At 38.3% G+C, this 26,369-nt stretch overlaps 2 protein-coding genes across 2 annotated transcripts in view; one reads left to right on the top strand and one right to left on the bottom strand.

The window, feature by feature from the left end:
- Positions 1-1,397: 1,397 nt before the first annotated feature.
- On the bottom strand, positions 1,398-11,475 carry LOC135087170 (uncharacterized). Its single transcript, XM_063982011.1, has 10 exons — positions 11,335-11,475; positions 10,951-11,062; positions 9,211-9,327; positions 8,639-8,750; positions 7,889-8,019; positions 7,209-7,316; positions 6,879-7,009; positions 3,071-3,131; positions 2,560-2,787; positions 1,398-1,546 (listed from the first exon to the last, which is right to left on the bottom strand). Exons 1-10 carry the CDS (start codon positions 11,385-11,387, stop codon positions 1,457-1,459), a joined length of 1,143 nt encoding a protein of 380 aa, XP_063838081.1. The 5' UTR covers positions 11,388-11,475; the 3' UTR covers positions 1,398-1,456.
- A 13,264-nt stretch (positions 11,476-24,739) lies between these two features.
- LOC135087162 (nostrin) overlaps positions 24,740-26,369 on the top strand; it is a 75,607-nt gene continuing 73,977 nt past the window's right edge. The window contains exon 1 of the mRNA XM_063982000.1: positions 24,740-24,928. The gene's annotated coding sequence lies outside the window, so the exon portion shown is untranslated. The remainder of the gene's footprint in view (positions 24,929-26,369) is intronic.

The following is a 26,369-nucleotide window of genomic DNA, read 5'->3' as shown; positions in this document are numbered from 1 at the left end:
TTAAAAAATAAAGTTAAGATAAATATGCCGTGTTTGGTATCATTTGAAAGCGCTTTACTTGTACATTTTGAATATAATATTACTAGCATTTGCTTGTGACTAGCTGTATTCATGGGATGATTGCATATAATTCACATCTTTTCGTTCATAGCTTCTTTACTACTTATAAGTTCATCAATTTAACTTTTGTTAATATTATGCGCCACAAATACACTTTAACATCAAAATAGTACAAATAATAAAAAGCAAAAAAAATTGCATAGACGTTAGGGTTGCATATAAACATAATACAAAACAATCCAAAATTTTACAAATTTTATATTTAGTTATGGTAGTAGTGTCGATGGGAATGAGGATGTATGGCCCTTATAAATTACCTACGACACTACTGGCTTGGTAGTGCAGAAGGGAAAAAATATTCCCCACGACACTACTGGTAGTGTGGTTTGGTAGTGCGGTGGGTCAGAAGGGAGGGGGTCCCTTATAGATTGAATGGTCTAAGTATTTATATGCAGTTTGGATACAAATTGCAGTGTCGTTTCATAGTACGGGCCCGAGTCTCGAGGACTGTGCAACTTCAGGATGACCAAATTGTACGGGATGTTGGAACTTTGGACGAAACGGCCTATATTTGCATCACATAAGAAATCACTGTTTTTTTTTTCACACTTGCTGAAAAGCAAACGATTGTACGTACTACTCGTATTTCGTAGAATAAGTGCGGAGAATCCGCCATCTTAATATCATGTAAATAAATAATCAGGTAAATTGATACCGTGTCTATAGCTGTAATAGTAGACTGTACTTTAAACTATCGCCTTTTATACTGAACCCATTCCAATATAGATTTATTTTAAGTGGAATCACAATACATTGTAAACGCATTTCATAATTCCCGTTTTAAATTGTCATAATTGTATTTATATTTCGTGCATACAAACAATTCGATTTCATTATAATTTATAAGAGACATACTCAAGCAATAAATTCCCATTTTAATCATATTCTTTGTTATGTGTGACTTTTCTAGACTTTAAAGCCATAATTATCTAAATGCGGAATGGGTTTTTATATGTGTAAATCTTTGTAGCCTGTTGGTTACGCAGCCATGGCATGACACCTACTTAGTGTTGTCCCTGTAATTTTTATTCTAGAATATTCCACAACCTAATTGTTCAGCCTATTCAAATTTCTCCAAATACATAACTTATCACTCTGTCATGGTTTGCTATATCATCGGGTAAACGTACAAATAAGTTGGGTACCTAGTTTCTACTGCAATGTTAATCGACCCCAAACGACCTACATTAAAATAATAATTCATGTATAATGAATTTAATATAGACGGAGTTAAAATTAATTTATGTATTTAAAGTGGGGATTACAATAAACACTACTAAAGAAATTAAATGTTTTATTATTACAATATTAAGTATGCTATTAAATAAGAAGAAAATTATGACGTCGATGACATATTGTCCTCCCTTGGCTTGGGCTTGTCTTTTGGCAGTATGCTGTAAACTTTAACGTACTGCCCTGTTATGTTCTGAAATAAAAATTATTTGTTTTATGAAATAGCATGACTAAACAAAGTCATTACTTGCCAGTAGCGCCAACTGGTGGTTCAAAAACGACTTGTTGATTGTTATTTACTTTTTGAAAGCGCAGTGCAACACATGCTCACAAATGTCATGCTTATTAGCAATGTTTCGACACATTGCTTAACAGTGGCACATTATGCTTTTGTGATAGTATAATGAGCATTATCTAATAAGTATGTTTAAAAACATCTGTCGCGTTTGCTATCGTAACTATCGTATCGTAAGCTTAAGTAAAAGGTGCCGGGGGATAGCTAACTGTCTTGGAGACCGCAACGAATTTAATCAGAAAAACAGATCGAAAAAAGTTTTTTCGAAAATAACACAGTTTGTGTATTCTCCTGACAATATTTACAATGGAGTTTACCTGGTCATCCAAAGACGGCCCGTAAGTCCTCAAGACGGGCGCGTTCAGCCTTATAGAGAAGACGGAGCAGCGGTAGTGCGCCAGAACCGCGTCGTGGATCAGCGCGTGCGTCATTCGCGAGAACGGGACTTATCACAATTTTCTACCACTGCAACTCCTGAATAGCCAGGATCTACAGCTCGGCCTGATTGGCCTCCAATGAAACCCAACCAGTGAAGGTTGAGTACCTACTCCCGGGGATATCTCGGATCCCGCAACAAAAATCGGAAGAATATAGGAGTTCGAAAAAAGTGTTTTCGAAAGTAACATAGTTTATGCATTTTCCTGTACAGCTAGCACGAAAAACTTTCGAGTTCGAATCGTTTGCGTATTTGAATCGCCATCAAAAGATTTAGTACGAAAGTTACAATAGCGCCCTTGTGAACGTAACGTAGTTTATGCATTCTCCTGATTATAATAAATATCTGAAGACTATACCTGGTAAAGGCGGAAAGAGCCTGGATGCGGGCAGCGCAGGACCGTTCATTGTGGAAAACCGTGGGGGAGGCCTTTGTCCAGCAGTGGACGTCATTTGGCTGAGACGAACGAACTAACCTGGTCATCCAAAGACGGCCCGTAAGTCCTCAAGACGGGCGCGTCCAGCCTTCTAGAGAAGACGGAGCGGCGGTGGTGCGCCAGAACCGCGTCGTGGATCAGCGCGTGCGTCATTCGCGAGCGATCCGCTGAGCGCGCAACGCACCGCACTTCGCGAAGCGCGTCTAAAGCTATGTTCAGGCGCACGCGCGCTAGGAACGCGTAGAGCGAACACTCTTCTTCGAACTCCTGGGATGATAAACATTTGTGTGGATCTTAGTCATCTATATAAAAGCTAAAGGTTTGATTGGCTGACTCACTCATCACGAAATCTCAGAAACTACAAGTGCTAGAAGTCTCTAATTTTGCATGGGGGATTTTGCAAAATTCCACCCCTAAATAAAATCCTATTGGGCTATATGTAGATTGGGCTATATGATACCACAGTGTTTACCTAGATATGCTGTCTTCTGTAGTTATACTTACAGCGTCATAACTTAAAAAAAAACCTACTGTTACGTTTAAATATTACCTTCTTTCTATCTTTTTCTATTAAATCTTCCTGTTGGAGTTTAATTTCCTTTGCCCAACCTCTGAAATAACAATAAAATATATATATTGACCATTGCTTAAAACTTTTACGTCAAGTTTGCTTATGAGAGTAGGCATTAGGTATACGAACTTTAAGTTCTTTAGCTTAAGGCGATTAGTGTCCTCAATCCGCGCTAAATGGGCATTTTGTAAAGCCTACTCCTCTTTTACTGCTGGACAGAAATAGTTGAAAAAAAAATATGTTATACAACAGTTCAAGGACTACATTTGTGACGTTTGAATTTTCGCTACGTCTCTTTGTTTTGGATTAAAAAAATAAATACGGGACATCGATTTTTTACTTAAATTCCCTACTCCTCCAAAACCGCTATGTTAATTTAAAAGATTTTTGCACGAATAGATTGGGAATTCTTTAATCTTTAAATGACACGTTGCGTTTTTCAATCGAACATTACTTTCATTCATAAATTTTACTTTTGATAAATTCCGAACGTTTTGCTGTTGAGGGGGCCTTCGCGGGGTGCGGGCGGCAGTCGGCCGCTGGCCTTCAGACGGGGAGGTTGTGTCACTCGCTACAAACTGACATTAGCGATCAAAATGAATTTTTTCTATGGCTAAGTTGCACCACCTGACGTGACCTAACTTTGACCGTAGCTTTGGCGATAACCGGTGTTTTTTGTATGGAGTTAGACAGACTTTTGACGCTTGTCAAAGTTGAAGTAAGATGGTGCAACCCAGCTTTTGTTCGACAATAGATTTTATGTCAGAATTGTTCATAGAGTACGTGCAGTCAGACGATACAATTGAATTATGACGCGCTCAGACGCTATTTTCTACCTGAATAGAATCTATTAGTGTAAAAAAACTATAATTGACTCCAAAACAACTGCACTAGATAAATACAAGTAGAAAAATTATTACGTTATTTATTTACTAGGCCTTTGCAATCAGTATCCAAATTAGGAGCTAGTCAGAATCTGTAACTTATAGCCTGACCAGGAACATAAAAACCCTCGCCATGTTGCGGAAAACTAATGGTACTAATTTCTTTTAATGGCAACAGTAACTGAAAACTTCATTGACATGTCACCTTGCATGTCAGTCTATTGCTGTCAAAGTGTAAACAAACTTTATTTTAAATGTGCGCAATTGATTTTGTGAATTAAATTACTAAAATCTTTTTATAGTCGTGAAAGAAAAGTGGTTCACAATGTGTTAAAGTATTTGTCGAAGAGAAATACTAAGGGTTCGGACAATATTTTCATTGAATAATGTTTTCGACAAAGGTTGTCAAATTGACTGACATGTTTATCGTATAGTACAGTCCACTATGAAAATTAGCTGTGGTTTGTTTCAACTACCTATTTTAAAGTTTTTTGTCACTTTCTAAGTGTTGAATTTTATGGAATTGGGAAAGAAGTACCGAGTTTGAAGCGTTCATGAGCAGACATTGCAGTTGAATATTCAAGTTCTGAATTTGATTATTGATGAATAATAAAATAAATCCTACTAACTAGATTGATGGTTTCATTTAATTTATTTAAACCAGGTTACCTATAATAATATTTTTTCGTTAATTTATGAAAATATCAAATTAGCCTGTAATCCTGAATCCTGATACATAAAGTTAGCCTATTAATTTAACACAGGTACGACTGTACTCAGTGTTGCACTATCAAATGCAATTGACGCGCCTCTATGCCAGGGTTTTTATGTTCCTGGTCAGGCTATAATCGATTTACGTGAAGAAAACAATTTATATTTTTCATACTTATTAGAATTAGATTTTAAATATGTTTCTTCGCGAAAATACCACAATTAAAAATAACACCTGTAACGCCCCTGGGTCTGCGGGTGTCTATGGGTGACGGTAATCATTTACCAACAGGTGATCCGTTTGCTCGTTTGCCTCCTGTCACATTAAAAAAAATTAAGATAAAGTGGTATTGAATTGTTCTATAGAGATTATTAAAAATTTGGATACTGATTACAAAATTAGCCATTTTCGGAGTCGGTGTCGGTGTCCTACCTTTTGGTGATTCGTTTTGGAGTTGGTTTTAATTTTTAGTGAAATTAATCTATTTCATGCCTTTAGTAGACTATAGGTACCTAGTAGACCTTGTTGTTGCCACTGAAGGTGCATAGGTACTCAGTACATTGATACCATATTTTTCATGTTAAGTGCAAATAAACTTCCCTAAATTACCAAACCATGAAACGTACCTACTATTAAAAAGTTTCGCAGATAAAAACTAAAATCCTCTTATAAGGTGATGAATTTTAGGAGCATGTCATGAAACCAAAATTATTAGCATAAAAGAGCTTGTTTTAAAAAAAATCTTTTTATTTATGATGGGGAATTTACTGCGGCGTAGTAGCAGAGATTTTCCGTTTGTAGATCGTAATAATTTCGAAGAATAGGGATGTTTCGTGGATAAAGCAAGAAAGTAGCAAGAGTGTGAATAAGACCGTCGGTGAACTTACCAAAAAAAAAAACTCTAAATGTATTTTTCACTTTTTTAAACTTATGAAAATTTAAAGAGATGAAGCGCACCAAAGTTCAGAAGATGAGGCACATGACGTCAAGGCATGCTTAAAAATGTGGCGATTTGTGTCGTCACGCGGAATTTCATCGCATCATTATCTTCGTAATTACTTGTTTAATTGAAAAATAAAAATATCCCGTGTCCAATATTTTTTGATAATGTAAAATTGACGGACCAAAAGTCTTTTTTAAAGAAACTAGCCTATTCCTATGGCCACATTCCAGCTCCATCATCAGACCCTGCAGTTTCCAGCTCCATGTTATCACAATATTGCATTGTCACCCGAATTACATGTATATCCGAAATTTGAACTCAATCAATTGATGAAGGATTTCTAATAAAAAGACAAACACATTTTCAGTTTATTCTTCATAAGTGATAGACAAAAGCAGAAACATTTGCTTTTTTAAGCCATAGACCATACTAGGTAGGTACTAATGCGTTCCAATAGGGATGATGACTGGGTAATGAAATCGAAATTCTATTTAGTCCGTCAGACAGATAATTAGAAAATATTAGACTCATATTTTTTAATTTTTTCCATAATCGAATAATTACAGTATTATATTGAGTTGAAATGTCGCGTCGTGACGTCACATTTGAGTAAAAATTCTACTCAAGCGTGGCGTATCGCGCCATTTCAACTCGATGTAGCACTGTTATTATTTAATTATGAAAGAAAATAAATAATAACTAATATTTTCTAATTATCTGTCTGGCGGACAAATAATTGAAATTTTGTCATCTAGCCTAGTTGTCGTCAGGAAGTTGGTCTAACTAATTCAGCTTGCAACTAATTCAGCTTGCAAGATTCCACCCGAACAAACATTTATGTAATTACCTACATACATCATAAATTGCAAGCTAAATAAAAGCTTGTAATAAAGTCGGGTTTGTTCAAATTTCGAGAACGACTGAACCGACAAAAGCATTAGAAAATTTACGAAAAATAAAATAAAATTTTATCCCGTACAAAATGTTCATGGATTTTGTTATTTTTATTAAATACCTTTACGCCTGAGTTAAATGACACCGACATCAAGGTTCATCAATTTAAGTTTAAAATAATAGGCAGTAATGTATGAAGAAAGAGCTTCTATTCTGTATCTACCTATGCCCGTGTATTTTTGATCGGTGTCAAATCGGAGTTTTTGGTGCGGGGTACGCGGGTGTTGCTCGCGGCGTGAAGGTCAAACGCCCAAGGTCATTGAGGACTCTAATCGCCTTAAAGGTTTAACTCACTTCCCAATGTGAAGAAACTCAGCCAGAACGTCATGGTCTTGAGGCAGCAAGTTCGGGCATTGGATCTGAGTCTCCTGCCATACCTCGTTGAGCTTTACGGTGAAGTAGTGGGAGCATAACGTTAGCACTGCCTGAAAATTAATATTAATTTGATCCATAAATTCTGTAAAATATTATTTGGACCCATAAAGTCGTTATTATTTATGGACAGTTCTAAAGAAACTTGGCACCGTGCCTTCTTAATCTGTGGACTGTGAGTAGATTAAGTTTAACGGTATTTAAGTGGATTATAAAGATTATTGCCACTCACGTTGCACTTATAAATCATACCTCGTCTTCTGGCGCCAGTTTGATATTTTTGTACATATTATAAGCTTCGTCCGCCAATGAAACTATGTAATCTAAATCCACTGACAGCATGTGTAATAGCGCAAATGTCTGTAAACAATAATAACACCAAATATTTAAAATTTCAATATTGTATTACCTACTTGGTATTACCGAACGCGATGGAGGACTATTGTGGATGCCCTCTGCCCCATCTAGGGGTTATAAGACCTTAAGTCAAGTAGTGGGTGGTCCCCTACACCTACACCATTGGTGTAACAGACAGCCCACTGTGCAGAGGATGCATGGAGGCAGAAGAAACGCCGCAGCACGTGCTCATGGAGTGCAGAAGTGTAGCAGCACAACGGGCTCAAATTCACCAATCACCAGGGTTGCTGCAGGAGGCATGTAGCGGCCTAGATTGGCTGCTTGATTTCTGAGGGGAACTGGGTTGGTTGGAGTAGGTAATTAAATAAAAAATCGCGCACAATGGCCCAATGAAGCGGCTAAGTGCGACTCGATTGTCCTGTAAAACTAACAAAGATACTTACACCTATTTTATTCTACATAATTATTACTTTTCCGACTAGACCATACTGTACGGCACTACGGGTACGGCCCAACCTCCCAATCTCCTTATAATATTATGTATACGCCAATGCTGTACAAAATTAATAGGAAACCTTAGACAAGCGTGAACCGGCCAAGTCAGCAGCTGCATAGCACATTACGGTTCGTTTGCTCTTGCCATGTTTGAAGTCGGGCCCGAACATTGCACTCTTCACGTCTGCTGACATCAATGGATAGTCCAGATCTGCCGGGATATCCTTTTGTCAGAACTAAGAACAACGCATTCACTTCTTTCCAAAATTGGCACGTATTGTCCATAGATGTGAATTACTTTAGCTCTAGAGGGCAACTTTGGCTCAACAAAAATATATTTAAATTGAGCAAATTGTCTAGTAACTAAAAATTACTAGGCTTCAGTAACGTCAAACGCTACCTGTCGAATTTACGTCGTTTATCGATATGTAGAGGTGTGAAATTAAATCTTTTTTTTTTGTTTTGAGCCAAACCCCCTAGGGTCGAAAGTACGGTAGACCTAAACAGATAGGTCCATTTAAAATAAAATATGGGTAGTGACCGTCCATTCTGACGCACACAATGGTAGGAATTACATAGAAATAAATAAGTACGTAGGTATAATAGCCCCGTCAGCTTCATCCGAAGGGGCAACATACTTTTCGACCTAGTTTTAGTTTAATTTAACTAATTAAGTACATATTTGTAAATATGTACTACTTCTAAGTACCATAAGTAGATATAATTTATTACAAGGTCCTTGAACTTAAAACTCGATAGATTCTAAAGATCGAAAACATCTAAATGGCCGTCATGTCTCTATTAGGCGGCGTACTAATATGGTAACTAACCTTGTATTATTCCATTTTCATTTAGACGGACACCGGTCCGGTGGCATTCGTCTCTAAATATGGCAGCCAGCAGGGTAGCGATCGTCGCCCCTCGCTTTACCGTCATCGGATTCTGTCAAAGTAATGATTATCAAAAGGTTTTTCTTATCCCTGGGTCACACACATCACGATAACCCGAAGATTCACGCTATATCGCGATGTTTGTAGCCAAGTATTCGCGTAAGTATAATTACTGTGTAGTACTTAGGTGTTCTTTTGCATAGTTTAGTCGCTAGACTTCGCTCCGCTGTCGCCCGAATGTTAATCGCGATGTGTGCGATCCAGGAGTCACAGTAGGTAATTTATCTACTTACGGTATTATTTTAGAGATTTGTCAATCAATTGCTCTTTTTTTCTGAAACGGCCCGAATGATGAGCAAGGATACTAGGATAAAGACTGGACCAGTGCAAAATGGTTGACATTTTTACGGTGAAAATAATCTAAGATAAAGGTAATACGCAATTGACTCTACTGTCCTTCTCTCATTGGAATCCTTTTAGAAGGCTATTCTATGGGTTCCTAACATACTCACGGCATGACTAGCGCCCATGGTGGCTCGCCAAGACACGAGCTGGCCGACCGCGTCGCCCGCGCATGCTACGTCGCATACCATCGCCAACGCGATGCACTGGACTGGAGCCCTTGTCATCTGGAAAGTATTAATGAGGCGTACGTAGATGGCGTGCGAACTGCGAAGTAAACCGAGCAGACTTCACACTAACAGTGTGGCATTTGAAAACAAATCACACTTAACACTGGCACATCAAGCTAGCAGTGTGGGATCTTATTATTTATTATTTAGATGTAGGTACCTAATAGGTACGATATTGCTACAAAATCGTACCTCAACCATGAACAAACAACTCGTAATCGTATAGTAGGTACCAAATACTCGTATGTGCAGTCGACTTTACCTACAAGCAACACGTCAATGCGTTTCTAAGATGATTAATTTGCCTCGTACCTACTTTACTGATGTAAGTAGCCTACTGTTAATGCTAACTGTTAAACTATAATACACAATTTGGTGCATTAACAACGACATTATTAAATGGATTGCACTGTGCGAAACAATAAAAAATAATTAACGTTTTTACACGATCTGTTCACACAAATACGGAAAAAGTCCGGCAGTAAATAATAATAATTTACGACGTTAGAAAACTGAACGATACAATAACGGGTAAAATAAATACGGCTCGGTCACGGATAAACAAAGATGGACAGTAGAACGAATTTAACTAGGGACATTAATCCAATTGAACAGTCGAAGGAGGAAGTCACGATGGCGTCCGATGCTGCGGGCCTTTTCTCAATTGATTTAGAGAATTGGATCATAGAATACAAAATTCCGTGATCCAAGTTTATCGTCTACCTACAGCTTTACTGCTTTACATTTAATTTAGGGCGTTTCACGTGAAGCGGACACCATTGGACTTAGGACTTTTGGTTGTCCGCTTGACGTGAAATTTCCCATTTGTTTTCGTTTTCAGGCAGCAAGCTGGTGCCTATTTACATAGTCAATACCCACGTCTTGATCTTATTTAAATCCTGAACGAACGAGCTTATCGTTCGTTTCAACCAAAGAGCGTCCACTGTCCAGCCGTGGACGTCATTTGGCTGAAAAATGGATCTCTCCCAAGGATTTACACAGCGACTACTAAGACTAACTAACAAGTTCTTATTTACTTAGTTGTGTAGAGTCGAGCTATGATTTGAACTTGTTCACAGCATTTCAAGTCTTGGTGAGTTTGACGTTACAAAAACATCACAGGAATCTACTCAGTTTAACTGCAGTGCTATAAATAACTTTGACATTACCCAAGTCACCAATATTATTACCGCGTACAGAATCTACTATGAATTTATCGATGAACATTGTTTCTATTGTCCCATTTTACAACGCTAAGTGAAAGTAATACCTACCGGTTGTGGACACAGCTATTCAAATTATACTTACATTGTTATTTGTAACAGTGACATTATGGGTCTCGGTAATTGATAAATGTAGATAGATTATAACATTTGCGTCAGGCTTATTCTTATAAAGAGTTATTTGTATTGATGGTCTTTGAAGATAATTTTGTTATTTTTTTACTTTTCAAGCCATCTTACTAGAGGACAGAGTAATATTTGATGATAAACGTCCAAACACTCCCAATATTTAGATTCTTGAATTAACGAACTCCGAAGATTGTACGCTCATTTGGATGCGCGTCATGTCGGGGGATAAGTACAAGCTAATAAAAAACTTTTTAAAAACAATACTCACAGAAATCAAGTCTAAAAGTTTGTAAATCCCGTTGTTTGATATGAATATGGCCCTGTAGTCGGATCTCCAAATAATTCCTTCCCAGATGAGGTTTAACAACGCAACCAGCCATCTGTAACAGTGAATTAAAAACCTAACCAGTAAAGACCCAGTTTGTCCCAGGATAATTTAAACTGTCAATGGACCAACAACGAAATTAATCCGAAGAACATCTATAGGATAGGAGGTTTTTGAAGTTGAGGATCGACTTCAGAGCCCGCTTTGATGCTGAGTTTCCAGTATAGACCTGCTTGCTAGAAAGTGCGCATCCAATTTTTAAGGAACAGCCCATTTTGGTGTCTTAAGGAAATTACTTAATTAAAACCCGTTAATCAAAATGCGAACCTATCATTCACAATGAAGTGCTTGTCAAGCGAGAACAGAACAGAGTCCAGCATCTTCTTGATGAGGGCGTTGATGGCGTGAGGCCACTTGATGCTGGGGTACACGCAGCACGTCAGGCGCTTGTTCACGTCCACCGCGTGCGTGAGCAGGCGCAGACAGAGAGCGATGATCAGCTGGCTCTTTTCCACAGGAGGCGTCTTGCACTCCAGCAGCGTGTAGCAGAGATCTGGAAATTAAACGCCTTTTCTAGTGGATAGCAATGTGGTCTTTTATGTCTGATTGCAATGGATTTCCTAACTACCGTACCTTACAGGACAAGTCCATCGAATAAGGGTGTTTCCACATTACATAACAGGGCTCGGGTGAATGAGGGCGACTTGCCCATAGAACCATACTATGATGGCGTGGTCACATAAATGAGCAACGAAGAGTATAATTGAATTGGGAACGTGCACGACATTAGCGCCATCTGCCAACGAAACTTTAAGGGGCATATGTCAAAAAATAAATAACAACAACTTTCTTATTTTTAATGATTAGAGTAAATAAAATGTACTTTAAAAGACAATAAATGGTACGTTGAATGGAATTTAATAAAAACTGTTTATGGAGAAATGGACGTCATTATAAAAACTGGTTTTGAGTGTCTAAAACACACAATAAGTTTCCAACCCCAAACTCAGCTAAAAGGAAAAAAATTGGTGCTAGCAGAGCATGTGAGGAATTTAGAAGAGCTGAGAACTAATGGCAATAGTTATTTATTGAGCCACCATCTATATTACGTCAAATATCTTCAATTTATGCTAACTTCTTATGTTTGGATGTGTTGCAGTAATGATACTGATAAGAAAGTGTTAATTTAATATTATAATGATAATAATATAAGTGCAGAACTTTATAAAATAAAAAACAGTTATGTTTTTCAAAAGTTGAATTTTATTTACCTTTTACAACAGTATTTACTCTTGGAAAAGATTGGAGGCTGTAAATTAACTAAAACACATATGTTGTGTTGTGTGTACATGTACAATATCATCAATACAATTGAATAAATTAACACAATCACATTAAAATCAAAACAACATTGACAATGACAAGACAAGTTTGTTTGCTTCCCTTGCCCATAATGTTACACATTTGTGCCGCGACGAGCGCAGCGATCGTTTTCTTTACCCCTTCCACCCACTTCGCACGTTCCCAATAGCATCCGCCAATCACATACATCCCACGTACCCTACTTCAATCATTAGGTACACAAATTATACGTGTAGATATTAATATCTTAAAAATTATGATGACTCAGTGTCGTAACTAGCGAGACTAGCTACAATATCCATAAAAATTGCCAAATTCATAGTTCTGAGATGGGATGACTATAAAACTATAATACGCATTATTATAAGTATTGTTTTAGTACTAATAAATGAGTGATTGTGACTTAATACTTGAAAACACAGAAGAATAATATTACGTATGATAATTATAACCCCGTGAGTATCGAAGAGGTCCCGCAGAGAGGTTCTCTGGTCTGCCGGGTCTCTGTTGCTGATGATGACGTGCAGCAGTCGGACGCACCAATACAGCACCGGCAGCTCGTACGGACTCTCGGAATACCACTCGATGTACCACATCACCCTTTGGGAATTTAGCCAGATAATTTTCAACATAACTAACTACTTATTTCCCTTATTTCAAAGCTTTCAGATACCAGTAATAATTTAGAAAGTTCCGCGATTGGGAATCGAACCCACGAAGCGACGCCACGATCCCTGCCGCGCTCAAGGCAATTCCGAGCTAATTTTTAGCGAAAAACTAGGAAATTGCTTAGTTTACAGACGGTCTTTTTTTAGAAAACTGACGATAGACAATCTCTTGACGGATAACATAAGTAGTTTGTATCAAAAAGGAAACTTGCGACGGTTTAAGTTGGTATACTAATTTAAGTAACTTTTATAGGTTGACGTTTTAGATAAAAACTTAATAACAGGCAGGTACCTGTAGAATCATAAAATTTTCCTAAACCGCCTGATGTCAAAATAAATTCTAAATATCTTAGCCTACTATTAGTTACCTCCTGGTTAAACCGTAATCCCCTGCTAGCTTTGTAGGTGTGTATGGCAACACACACACCAACGCCTGGAGGGCAGTTTTCCGTAACTCCGCAAAGAGGGCAGGGGACCACCTCGCCCTGAGGTAGCAGAGTCCAGGGTCTATCAGGTACATTAGACCCATGAGCCAGAGTCGGGATTCCACCATCTAGAATATTCGAATAATGTTTAGTTTTGGCGATTAGAAAGATTGACCCAAAAAAAACTTATTTATTGAGTACTGGAGTCTGAACTCTTTTAACAACCTGAAAAAGATGATCATGTCCTTTATAAACTACATGAAAGAGGGCTATCTAATTGAGCTCTACTAATTTGGATCATCAAATTTCACAAAAGCACAGAACAGGAAAGTTTCAGCTCAAAATAAGAAATAGTTGTTGCAATTCACGAAGGTGAGTGATCTTTAGGTACATGTGTGGTGGCTCGCTCTGTTTCTTTTTCAAAAGATTTGATAGACTAGACATTACACCACGTTATGTGCATGTACGTACACGTACACATACAAGTAAAGCTCTCGCCTTCGTGAGTTGTAAGAATTTAACACAACAAACTATGTAGTCTTGAATGATAGAAGAAAGACGACCTTAGTGAGATCATAACAACCAGTCCCATGATGGACTTACATAAATATTGCTTGGGAAAATTTTGATAAAGTTCACGCATAGGTTGATAAGGATCTTCTTGAACTGGACGTCCTGCTGACTGGTGTTGAAGTTGACCGTCTGGATCCAGTCCGGCCTGGGCGGGAGCTCGGTCAATACGGACAGCGACATTACATCTGGTTTGCAGTAAAAATAGAAAATATGTAACTAGGAGGTTATCAGGAGGAGATCCGCAGGAGAACCAAAGTAACCGACATAGCTCGCAGAATTGCTAAAATCAAGTGGCAGTGGGCGGGGCACATAGCTCGTAGAGACGATGGCCGTTGGGGCAGGAAAGTTCTCGAGTGGCGACCACGGGCTGGAAGACGTAGCGTGGGCAGGCCTCCTACTAGGTGGACCGACGATCTGGTAAAGGTCGCGGGAAGAGCCTGGATGCGGGCAGCGCAGGACCGTTCATTGTGGAAAACCTTGGGGGAGGCCTTTGTCCAGCAGTGGACGTCATTTGGCTGAAAAAAGAAAGAAGAAAAGATGTAACTAGTTCTTGCCCTTAACTCGGCCAGTGCCTGAGGTATGGGAGCGGCACAGGAGGGGTGACATTGACTTATGGCGTGACAGAGCATACAAATCTGAAGCATATCTGAAGTCTCGCTGACGTTTGGCGTCTCAAAAACACCCTCCCGTGCAGCGGCACGTTACCGTTTTACAGGTTTCACTTACCTAAACATCCCAACTAATATTATAAATGCGAAAGTAACTCTGTCTGTCTGTCTGTCTGTTACGCTTTCCCGCTTAAACCTCGCAACCGATTTTGATGAAATTTGGCATAGAGATAGTTTGAGTCCCGGGAAAGAACATAGGATAGTTTTTATCCCGGTTTTTGAAACAGGGACGCGCGCGATAAAGTTTTTCTGTGACAGACAAAATTCCACGCGGGCGAAGCCGCGGGCGGAAAGCTAGTATACTATAAGTCTAGCGCTTAAATCAGTACCTGAGGTATGGGAGCGCCCATAGCATAGCATAGGGTAGGTAAGTGAAACCTGTAAAATATAAACGCTATGACAAAGAGTGATGTTACATCATGAGTCTTAATTTTGAGGATGCACTGTTATCAGAAATCAGAGATTCTCGACTCTAAAGGTCATATTAGGGAAACATGCCTAGTGAAACAATCCTCAAATTCTCAGCAAATCCCAGGAAATCTGACGCAACAGTTCGATTGGCTTATTTCTTTCTATGCTCTTTCGAGAAGAATTAACCTTAAGGACTAATTGATCAAAGAACTTATAAAGTAAGCAGAATTAGTCCCTACTTTGATTTCCTAAGCAAATGACATTTATGTAAAGTGACCATCCAAGACAGTTGTGAGTTGACGCAACAAATTAGCACCATTCGAAAGTATACTGATGAAAACTGTGTTAAAGACAACGTTTGTAGTGTTGGGAGATAAGAATAATTGTACACGCTCATCATGACGCTAACACAATGACAGGAACATATTTTACAATTATAACATCTACAACGAGGAACGTTATAGATTATCATCTGTCTACAAATCACTAACTACTATCTGATTTATACTCTTCTTAAATTTTACGCGATTTTTACCTAAATTGCTAAAATAACAATATCTACAGAACTAGACGATCATAATTTAACTAAAAATTAAAACTAGGTAGTATAGACTGTACCTACAGTTAGGAATTAGGATCTACAGATGAACTACAAATGAAATCCAACCAGTAGGTTTAGCAGTCCTGGAGAAAAGCCATCTATCTGGAACCCTTAATGCACGAGAGCCAGTAATTAATTATCATGAAATTGTACCCAGTTACTAATGATTTTACCTCCCATAAGAATCATGGAGAATGCATTCAGGCGTTCTCTAAAGATGTCAAGAAGAACGGCAGCGAACACCGTCAGTGTGGTCCTCTCACTCTGATGCTCCCGCGCGCGGCACTCGTAGCGGTACGCCCAGATAAAACATCTTAATAAAAATAAGTTATTAATTGGTATCATCATCATCATTTCAGCCATAGCTGAACATAATTATTTCCACAATGGCCGGTTGGTGGCGGCCTGCATCTAGCGCCTTTCCGCTACCTTTATGAGGTCGTGGGTTGATTTTGATGGACGTCCTACGCGTATTCATTTCAGCAAAACAAAGTAACATGACAAATTGACATTAATACAATGGATGTACTTGCATCAATTAAATTATTTCTAAACATTTGGGTATTAAAGTACCTTTGACTGTAAATATCTGGACATGGAAGAATCTTTCTGTATGCTGGGTTCTGTTCTACGTATTCCCTCGTCGTCTTCACAAGCACCAAGAGTAAAGAAAGGGTTGTGCTCATATTAACAGTGCTATCACCTGAAACAAAACGCTATGCTTGATGTGAAATTCCTACAGATTTGAGGTGAGGAATTTGGGTGAAATTACCCCTCTAAATACTAACCCAATTTTACATTCATATCCTGAGGATCTGCTGGATTAACATCGTATATTGGCAATTCTCGTTCAGGAAAGTACGGGTTGAAGCGGTAAAATATGTTTTCTATTATATTCTCCTTCATCATTTCGATGCCTGAGAACGAAACATATATTTTGTCGTAATAATTAGTGTATAATTGCGCTGTCAATAAAGATTCTTTGATATTTTATTAAAATATTACAAAATAATTAGAGACTGTGCTGTCTAAAATGAAGTCTGTTATTGATGTATGTCCCTATTGTCCACGTGTTGGCACATTGGAAATTGTTGGTTACTTTTTGTTATGCTGTTAGTGTCAAATTAATTGTAACAATAATTTATTATCTACTCACAGTTATCCACTGAGTCACAAGCGAGGAGCAAAGCGATTTCCAAGAAAGTGGGGAATCTGTGCGCGTTGGCTACTGCCAGCATCCTCACCGTGGTTTGGTAGAGAACCGGCGGAGCAGCGGCCAGAACGTGCCTTAGATGAGCGCAGCCGTGACCTCGGATGCAGTCAGGCACAGATAGCTGCCAGATCAGAGCATTGCTGACCAGACTAAACAGATCTTCGTCTTCTAAACGCATAAGCAAATACCCTGCAGGATTAACCCAAAAGCATTATTTCAGTAAACGCTTACTGGCTGTAGTAGAACTATTAGTATGGCTTCTAGTAAGCAGCTGGTGTCATAAAATTACCACGTCACTCCACGCACACGTCTGCTGTTTACCAGGTGTAATCCTTACCAGTGCAGCAGTGGAAGTTGGAAAAATCACGGTTAACCGAGGGCGAGGACCATGTCCATAATTATTTAGAAATCAGATGTGTAAAATAATAAAACGAATTACAAAAGTGTTAAAGTTAATGCTGAGCTTTGTGAAACAGCGAAAATAAGTTGCGTGACGTAAACATCTACTAAAGCATGATTTCTGTGTAAGGCACTCACGATGTGGATATTCATGTCATTATCATCAGCTCTTTATCCCACTTAAGTGTCGAAAAGGAACCTATGGTGCCGCTAGTTTTCCTCCTAACCTAATTCCAACGACCAGAACACAGTAAGTACTTAACTACTCGCGTCTTAGGTACAAATTTTTGTTTCATTCGTTCGTTCGTTTCAGCCGAAAGACGTCTACTGCTGGACAAAGGCCTCCCCCAAGGATTTCCATAAAGACCGGTCCTGAGCCGCTCGCATCCAGGCACCTTTCTTTTTAGGCGCAATTTTGTTTGTGTGTTAAAATCGTAAAATAATGTGATTTTATGTTTATGATATTTCGTGTTAAGACAGTCCCCCTATTTCTTTCGCTGATAAAATATGTCACGTCAATTATTGGTGATTCATGTATATTTTTCGAGATGAATAGGATATTTATTTATTTTTATTATACGGCCTCATGTCCAATCATGGATCAATTAATAGCTTTCACATTACGTTTATTAAAAACAATTTGATGACTAATAATATCGTATGTCATTTGAAGATTTAAGGCGAGTCTATATCACTTTCTTGTAAGTTGCTTACATAACTCCAAAGTAACTTAGCAATTAATTCTAATGACATAAGAAGTCTATCGACAGAAGGAGTCAATTTGCAGCTAATAAAGTCCAATGACACAACAGTTTTTCGATTAAGATAATATTTTCACAAATTCATAGCGGCCTGTGAATAATGTTTATTAAAATATAGAATAACTAGCATTTACATAATATGTCTTTGCTTTGGTAGGTTTTGGAGCAACAGTTGAATTTGTATTAAGTACCTACTAATTTTGTTTAGCAACTGTGAATAGTTTTTGTTTTTGCCTCTAAGGCTGGGTTGCACCACCTAACTTTGACAGTAACTATGACGATAACCGGTGCTTTTTGTATGGAGTTTGACAGATTTTTGACGTTTGTCAAAGTTAAAGTAAGATGGTGCAACTCAGCCTAAGTCTTTAGGTCCTGGATAACCAAAGGTTAAACCACCTCAAATGCGATGTCTGATTGATATTTAAGGGTTGTTATACCTCTTTAAAATTATACCTCTACTTGCGTTGTCGTGTATTCGCTTAATTCTAAGATTCTAAATTCTAATCTGTGACTTGAACATTGTTCGTTCGGTCTATTAGATACCTAGTGTATTTCAAAAAGCTCTGGATGAGCTATCTCCTGAAACCTTCTATTTAGTTTCTCGGACACCCTGTATAAGTAGCATGTTAGACAATCGAACTCAAATCAAAAGTGGGACAGTGCATTCAGACAAATGTCAGGCACGCGTTTGGTCCATAACCATAACGACTTCATAATGGCAGTAAAATCCCTCGAGTGTCAGTGGCATTGCCCTCGTTGTGGTAGATATGGATTAGATCACGTATGTTATGAATAAATAATACAATACGTAGGTACGAACGAACTCCATAGCACATAATAGAAAACCTATAAAATTGTTGTACTAACTCCATAATAAAGCCTTCATGTCAACGCATTACAAAAATGCTCTAAACAGCACCACAAATAAACTAGACATCATACTACGAGTATATTATTACTAGATATACAGGGTGTTAGGTAAATGGGTATATGAGCCGGCACTAGCCCATGTTAACATGGTCATATAAATGGTATGGTGAAGTCAGAAATTTGATATCATCATTTTGATTTTTTTAATTTTCATACAAAATAAATTTTATAAAATCCGATTTGTATGAAAATTAAAATAATTAAAATGAAGATATCAATTTTCTGACTTCACCATACCATTTATATGACCATGTTAACATGGGCTAGTGTAGGCTCATATACCCATTTACCTAACACCCTGTATATACTCCCAAGCCGCTTTCGGCTACGGTAACCACGACAAAATTCCTTTATTAGTCCGCAATAAGAGGGTTACGCTGGGCTGCCCTATCATGCGCCCTCACACGGCCACAGTAGCCAATCTTGTTGGTAAACGTGCGCGAACAATGTCGACACGTTAGGACACCGCTGATGTAGTTGTAAGTGATAGCCGCTGCTGGTCTGGCTTTAAGAGCATCGCGCTTCGAATCAAGATCAGATTTCCGCTGCTCTTCGAAACTTAACTTTTTTCCGCACCAGGCGCCTCCACTCCAGACGGTGGCTAGCAGTTTTTTCCCACTTTAGGGGGTCAATGTCGCATCGCTTCATATGTCTTTTCTGAACATCCTTATAACGTAAGAACTGGCCGCCTTGTTTCCGCTTGCCGTCCTGGAGTTCAGAAAAGAAAATTCGTTTCGCGACCCTCTCGTCAGCCATACGCCAAACGTGACCGCACCAACGAAGCTGCCGACGCATCAGGTACGCCTCAATGCCGCAGACATTTGCCCGTCGAAGTACCTGAGTGTTTCTTACTCGATCTGACCATTTGATGTTCAAAATGTCACGTAACGTAATGTAACGGGTTTCGTCCAGACAGGGGTACTTGCGAGGCTATATTTTCCATCCGCCAACTACAGGATTTACTAGATAGGCAATCCAAAACTACACTCAAAATTATAAACGAACTAAGTAGCTTTTCGCCCGCGGCTTCGCCCGCGTTAAAAAGGCTGTTAGACTGTTTTTAGTGTATTCCCGGAAATTATTATCCTTGGATTTCAACATAAAAAAAGGATTGGTAAAATTGGTCCGATATGGTGGAAGATATCTACATTTCTAGGCTATGATTGATTTAAATTGACCCGCAATTTATATGAATATTTAACAGTTTAAGAACGAGGTGTATCAGATGTAGATTAGGTCTAGAACACGGATCTAAGACTCACCCAAAAATCCAATATAAGACCTCAAAGTATCAAAGTAACTGATCACATCGGAGGCTACGTTCAGGAGCACAGGCCTTTCCATGTTGATGAGCAGCTTCAACAAGTGTTCCTTTAGATGAGGTTTGTTATGGTACGTCTCCACTAAGTAATCCACGACTGTGCACACGCTGCCTAATAAGTCTATTTTCTGGATATTTTATAGGAAGATATTTTGATATTGGTAATAACATTTTCTGCAGGCAATTATACATAAACTATTTGATTGCCAATGCATGTCGATGAGCAGGGCCCCGATTGCGCTAAAAAAATTCAACTGCGACTAAGCGATTGGACGACGAACGTAAATCAGCTTTTTGACAAATCCGTATCGCAGTTTCGCGGTATCGTTTTGACAGGTAAGTAAGTAGTTCATGAAAACGAAGCTGAAGCGCCTTTACGTAAAAGCTGGCAAAAAGCTACTTTTCTCAAACGCAATTCAACGCATATCAGCTGGAAGGAATATCGACTCGTGCGCGACTTAAGTTGAAACGCAATTGAATTGGAGACATTACAAATTATCACAATCGGAGCCTATATTCATACTTTTCACGTCAAAACCTTCAAGGTCAAAGGAACAGCAACTCCTAGCATGAACCTGATGGATTGTGTGCAATGTGTGCATGAACCTGAACAAATACCATATCGAATCAAAAGGATACATATCCATAGTACGAGACTCTCGCTAAATCCCGGAGATGGGTGTCCAGGCGGAAGGCTTGGTCAACCCCTACAGGGTCGGTGACCAGGAACTCCAGCTTCCTGGCTATGTCCCAGCCGTATGCAGGAGGGCATTGCTCTGTCCACTTCTGGTCTGAAAAGTGAAAGAAGCTCATAAACATATACCTATGACTCGTAAACGTACCTATACAAGAATGTTGACCATTTAAATCAAACTGTTTTACATATTAACGTTGAAGAAACCATCAGGGGACACGTTGCTTGCACAAAATGGTAACCATAAGCACAGAATAAGTAATAGTATAAGTCCTTTCCCAAGCTTCAAAGTTAATACCAAAATTGGTTTCGTAGCAGTTAGGCGTAAAATCGTAAAAAAACAGACAGGCAGCAGTATATTAATTTAGTACTAAGTGAAATGACTAGATACACATAACAGAAATAAAATAACACAACATGAGATTTAAATCCGAATCAGTAATTAGTTAACGCAGACTTTAACTTTCCTTTTAATTCTGTATGCAGATGATGAAATTATTAGACCAGCGCTGTTTTATTGCACCTCCTTATTGAGCACACTCTGTCACACTTCATCAAAAGGTAAGTGGAGTGGGCGAAGAAAGCGGCGTTCATTGAAGGACAATCGATCCAAATGATATCAAACTTTCATTAAAACAAGACCTAGTTAATTAGACAAAGCATTAATTGTTTGGTAAACCATCTATAGACAGCTGACTTCTATACAGGGTGGAAACGATAAGTGATCTCACTTAATTATTTCTAAACTATACAAGATATCAATAAACTAGTTACTGATCCTGAACGTGCTTCATGAGCTCTATCAAACGGTATTAATAATAGGTTACAGAATAAACTGGATCTATCCGAAAATTCAATGTTTTCAGCTTCCATACATTTGGTAAAGTCACATTATTTTAAAAACTACACATGATATCATAAAACTGATTTCTGATTCTAAAAGTGCTTCACAAGTTCTATCCAATGGTATCAATAATAGGTTACAGAATAAACTGGATCTATCCAAAAATTCAATGTTTCCTTCTTCCATACATTTAGTACTACCACAGTGATGGCACTCATCTCTTGACAATATTATAGCAAGTAAAGCCTAAAACCAATGTTTTCCATGAATCATTTTAAATAATAATACAATTCACGAGTTTATTTTAAGAGTTTATTATTAAATAAAAAAAAAATACACTTCTAATATTGTGTGTCTGGCAAACATTTAGTATGGAAGCTGGAAACATTGAATTTTCAGATAGATCCAGTTTATTCTGTAACCTATTATTGGTACCGTTTGAAAGAGCTCATGAAGCACTTTCAGGATCAGTAACCAGTTTTTCAATATCTTGTATAGTTTAGAAATAATCGAGTGAGATCACTTAACGTTTCCACCCTGTATAGAAAGTAATTTTTAAAAGTTAGGTATTCAACTGTTCGAGAAATCCAAGCTCAGTATTTTTGGATTTACAGAAAAATACATTTTGTGCCCAATAAATCGAAACATACGTCACATGACGAAGTGATAATTTTACGCAAAACCTGGCAGGCGGTGGCTTCTTCGCATTACGTAGAAACAGTCGAAAATAATATGGATCAAGATCCAATTTTACTAAGGTTTCAGGCTTTAGCTTAGACGAATCCAATTTCATTATTCTTAAAACCCACAAGTCTGCTCAGCGTCGATCTCTAGTATCTATCCACCAGTCGCCAGTAACAGTGCGTGTGCAAGTTAGTATTATCTAGCTAGTTAATGTCCTAAAAAGTTGCAATGTTTTTCCTAACAGCCTACAGTTTCTATGTATTGATGTTTAGAAAACGGTGCAGGTTAATCTTGTTCCGCAAGATCGAAGAAAACTGTTACGAAACTTAATTGATACTTGTGTTTTTAATTTCCTATGGACAAATGGATACAGCGAGCCAATTGCGGGAAATGTAAGTATCCTGGTTTAGTAAGTTAGTTGATTGGTGATGACGAAAAATGATTAGCAACGGTACTAACCAACAGGAATAGGGTCCAGTTCTTTCAAGAGGTTCCTTTTCAACAGTCCTTTATCGGTGTACTGCTTTCCCTCAGGGCCATGGACGCACTTGAAAGTTAACGATGACCCAGACATTGACTCCGACATGCCCACGTATTGATCGCTATTAATCCTTTCAAAGGCGTCCCCATGACTTTCCCTCCTAAAATATTGAGTTCCAGAAGAACTAGGCGACGTTATGCAGTCTCCTTTTGCTTTTTTTGAAGGTTTAGGAGACTTGTTTGGAGACTTAGTCGAAGACTTGTCAGGAGACTTGGTGCTGTTTGGGGATTTGGGCGATTTGCTCGGAGACTGAGTAGAAGTCGGCGACTTGCTGTTTCCTTGCTGAGGACTAGTTGATGTGAATGGAGTGCGTTTCTTTTCCATTTTTAGTTAAAAAATATGATTATTTTGAGTCAAATTCACAACGTCAATTAAGTATTGACGTCTATGTCATTTAAGTCAACGTGACTTCTTTGTAGTTTTTTGCTTTTTATGGCTTTGAATTAAAATCTAACAACCTTTTTATATCTGTGGCGCATATAAAAAGGTTGTTAGATTTTAATGCAGACTTATTTTGAAATCTGAGAACTATGATGCAATTTTCACATCATAGTCCAGTCATTTAAGCTTGAATTAGGTAAGAATCTCGGAATTCGAGATACCCAGCTGTAAGTCTGTAAATACTTGTATATTGACACCCTAAAAGTTGTCTCAAAACCTACATATGGTAGGGTGTAAGCAACTATTAAATTTTAAGGTCAAAGGTCACAAAAATCGCTTTTTTTGGAAATATCTCATTTCCTATGGGTTTTTTGCTATTTGTATTTATTATCAATATTGTAGAATACAAAATTCTCTACAAATTTTGTTCAAAAAATTTTTTTATACGGTGAAGCGTTTTCGAGATAGAGGGCGGCCGCTAGTACTTATAATAAATCTGTAGAGGTCAATTCTGTACATGAAATATATTTTCAAAATAACTATCAGGGGGTGATTAGTGATCGATACTGATGCCAAAAATGCAATCAGTAAAATTTTTGTCTGTCTGTCTGTCCGTCTGTATGTTCCTTATAGAAACAAAAACTACTCGACGGATTTTAACGAAACTTGGTACAATTATTCTTCATACTCCTGGGCAGGTTATAGTATACTTAGGAATTCCCACGGGAACAGGAATTAGCGGGAAAATCCTTTTGTATGAAAAATCTAAACCGCCTAAGTTGACCTGAAGTGATGCAGTGACCGCGCGCTCTCCGCCCTCTATCTCGAAAACGGTTCACCGTATAAAAAAAATTTTTAAACAAAATTTGTAGAGAATTAAGTATTCTACAATATTGATAATAAATACAAATAGCAAAAAACCCATAGGAAATGAGATATTTCTAAAAAAGCGCAAAAAACCGATTTTTGTGACCGTTGACCTTGAAATTTAATAGTTGCTTACACCCTACCATATGTAGGTTTTGAGACAACTTTTAGGGTGTCAATATACACGTATTTACAGACTTACAGCTGGGTATCTCGAATTCCGAGGTGAACTTACTATAATGACTGGACTATCAAGTATTGCAAAGTATCTGTGACATCTCTTTAAACTGTAGCGGTTGGCGCAGCGAATCGGTCAGGTCCCCTGCGCCGGCGCAACTGTGCCGCTGAATTTATCCGGCTCGGGGACCAACGGAGCGGCGCGCGAGTCGCGGCTAGCGGTTAGTAGCGCCCAGACTTAGCGAGCCGACGAACGTCCCGCAGTCGCTTGCACATTTCACTCCGTACCATACGATAATTCATTAGTTTTCCCAACGAGAAAACCAAGTGAAATAAAAGTTTGCAGTGGACCAGTTTTTGTGGGATTTGTAGTGTAGCCACTGTGCCTGTGTTGGACTACGGTGAGTTTGAATTTTCCTTTATTTTCCGTCGTATCTAACACGGCGTTCTGTTTGTTTGTTGACATTATTACGTGTAGTGATAATGGAATAATTGCGCGGTGAAACCTTCTGAAGGTTGACTTGATACGTTTACGAGCGGCGTTAGACAGTCGCAAATGTATACGCATTGCATATTTGGATCAAGTTGGATTTTAAAGGTGTGACTTTCATTTGTTTAATTTGCAATTTCTCATTCCGTCGTGCCTTTTAATAAGTGGCTATTTAAATACAACGAATTGTTCTAAGTGCCGGGGCAGGTATGTAATTACGCGATAAAACGAGGACAAAAACAGAAAAAGCGAACATAATGATTGTCCAACGTCTGTTATAGCAATTGTGAGTTGAATGGCAGGTGTTTGAATGGTCCGGCGATGAGTGACGCAAGGCTCGGCTCTTTCATGCAGCCGCTAATTTACCAGTGACGCTTTTCCATTTAGAACACTGCTTACAGATTATATACATAAGCGCAGATTAACACTCATAGCTAAGGCTTTGTCTATAGTTATAAGTAAAAATAAGCAACACAGTTTAAGTAGATCGAAACACTTCAAAGGCTACGTCTGTCCGCCGTATAGGATTTTTCGGGGCAGTTCCAGAACTCCCTATTTACACTATTGGAATTTTATCAAAAATATCAACAACAACACTGATGCGATTTTTTCGGCCTGTATCTCACCTGTTGGAAAGTGATGATCAGGTTGTTTTGAATTGATCAGATTAGCTTTAAAATCCCGTTTTCCTGGAATCAAAATGATACCTAAATAAATGATAATAAAATTCTAAAACAGGTTATGTTTACTTTAAATCTAGCACGTCTAGATAGCTGCTGTGTACCAAGATTATGGATATTTTTAGGTAGTAGGCAAACTAAGGCTGTTGTCAGCTGTATGCTCAAACAGCTACGAGTATAGTCACGTTTTTACCGTCAACGTACACCTTACGTCACATGTATTATCTCATTACATTAACAATTGTGCATGTGAAAATTTTCCAAGTCTGAAAGAAAACTGGAATTGGCATTTGGCGAAGACTAAACTTGTTTTAACGAAACAGCCATGTAAATTATGAAGAAGTTGGAGATTCTCATTGAACCTTACAATTTTTTTTGTATGAATCAGGGTAAAAACATTTGAGTGACAAAATTAAATGACTCGACAATCTTTTGAAGAAATATATTAGCAAAACTGGCAAAACGGCGGATGAAAACTTTCTTACACATATCCCTATTTGATCTATACATCTTAGATCCAGTAGAAACTCAGTTGATAACGAATCCTAATAAAGGTCAGAGCTCAAGCGTCAAGGCAATAAACATGCCCACGTCCGAATCACCGCTGCTATCGAAAATGAAAAGGTCGAATACAAATCGTACCATGTAAAGGGAATGTAAATTGCACCTGCT

The sequence above is a fragment of the Ostrinia nubilalis genome, chromosome Z (genome assembly GCF_963855985.1).
Source record: "Ostrinia nubilalis chromosome Z, ilOstNubi1.1, whole genome shotgun sequence".
Taxonomy (NCBI): Eukaryota; Metazoa; Arthropoda; class Insecta; order Lepidoptera; family Crambidae; genus Ostrinia; species Ostrinia nubilalis.
This window is presented reverse-complemented; position numbering and strand designations above follow the sequence as displayed.

Coding starts and splice junctions, on each gene's coding strand:
- LOC135087170 (XM_063982011.1), bottom strand. CDS start 11,387: ATGCTGGACTCTGTTCTGTTCTCGCTTGACAAGCACTTCATTGTGAAT. Junction 7,317..7,888: donor CCGGTTCACGCTTGTCTAAG/GTTTCCTATTAA, acceptor TATTGTTTACAG/ACATTTGCGCTATTACACAT. Junction 3,132..6,878: donor GAGTTTCTTCACATTGGGAA/GTGAGTTAAACC, acceptor TTGTTATTTCAG/AGGTTGGGCAAAGGAAATTA.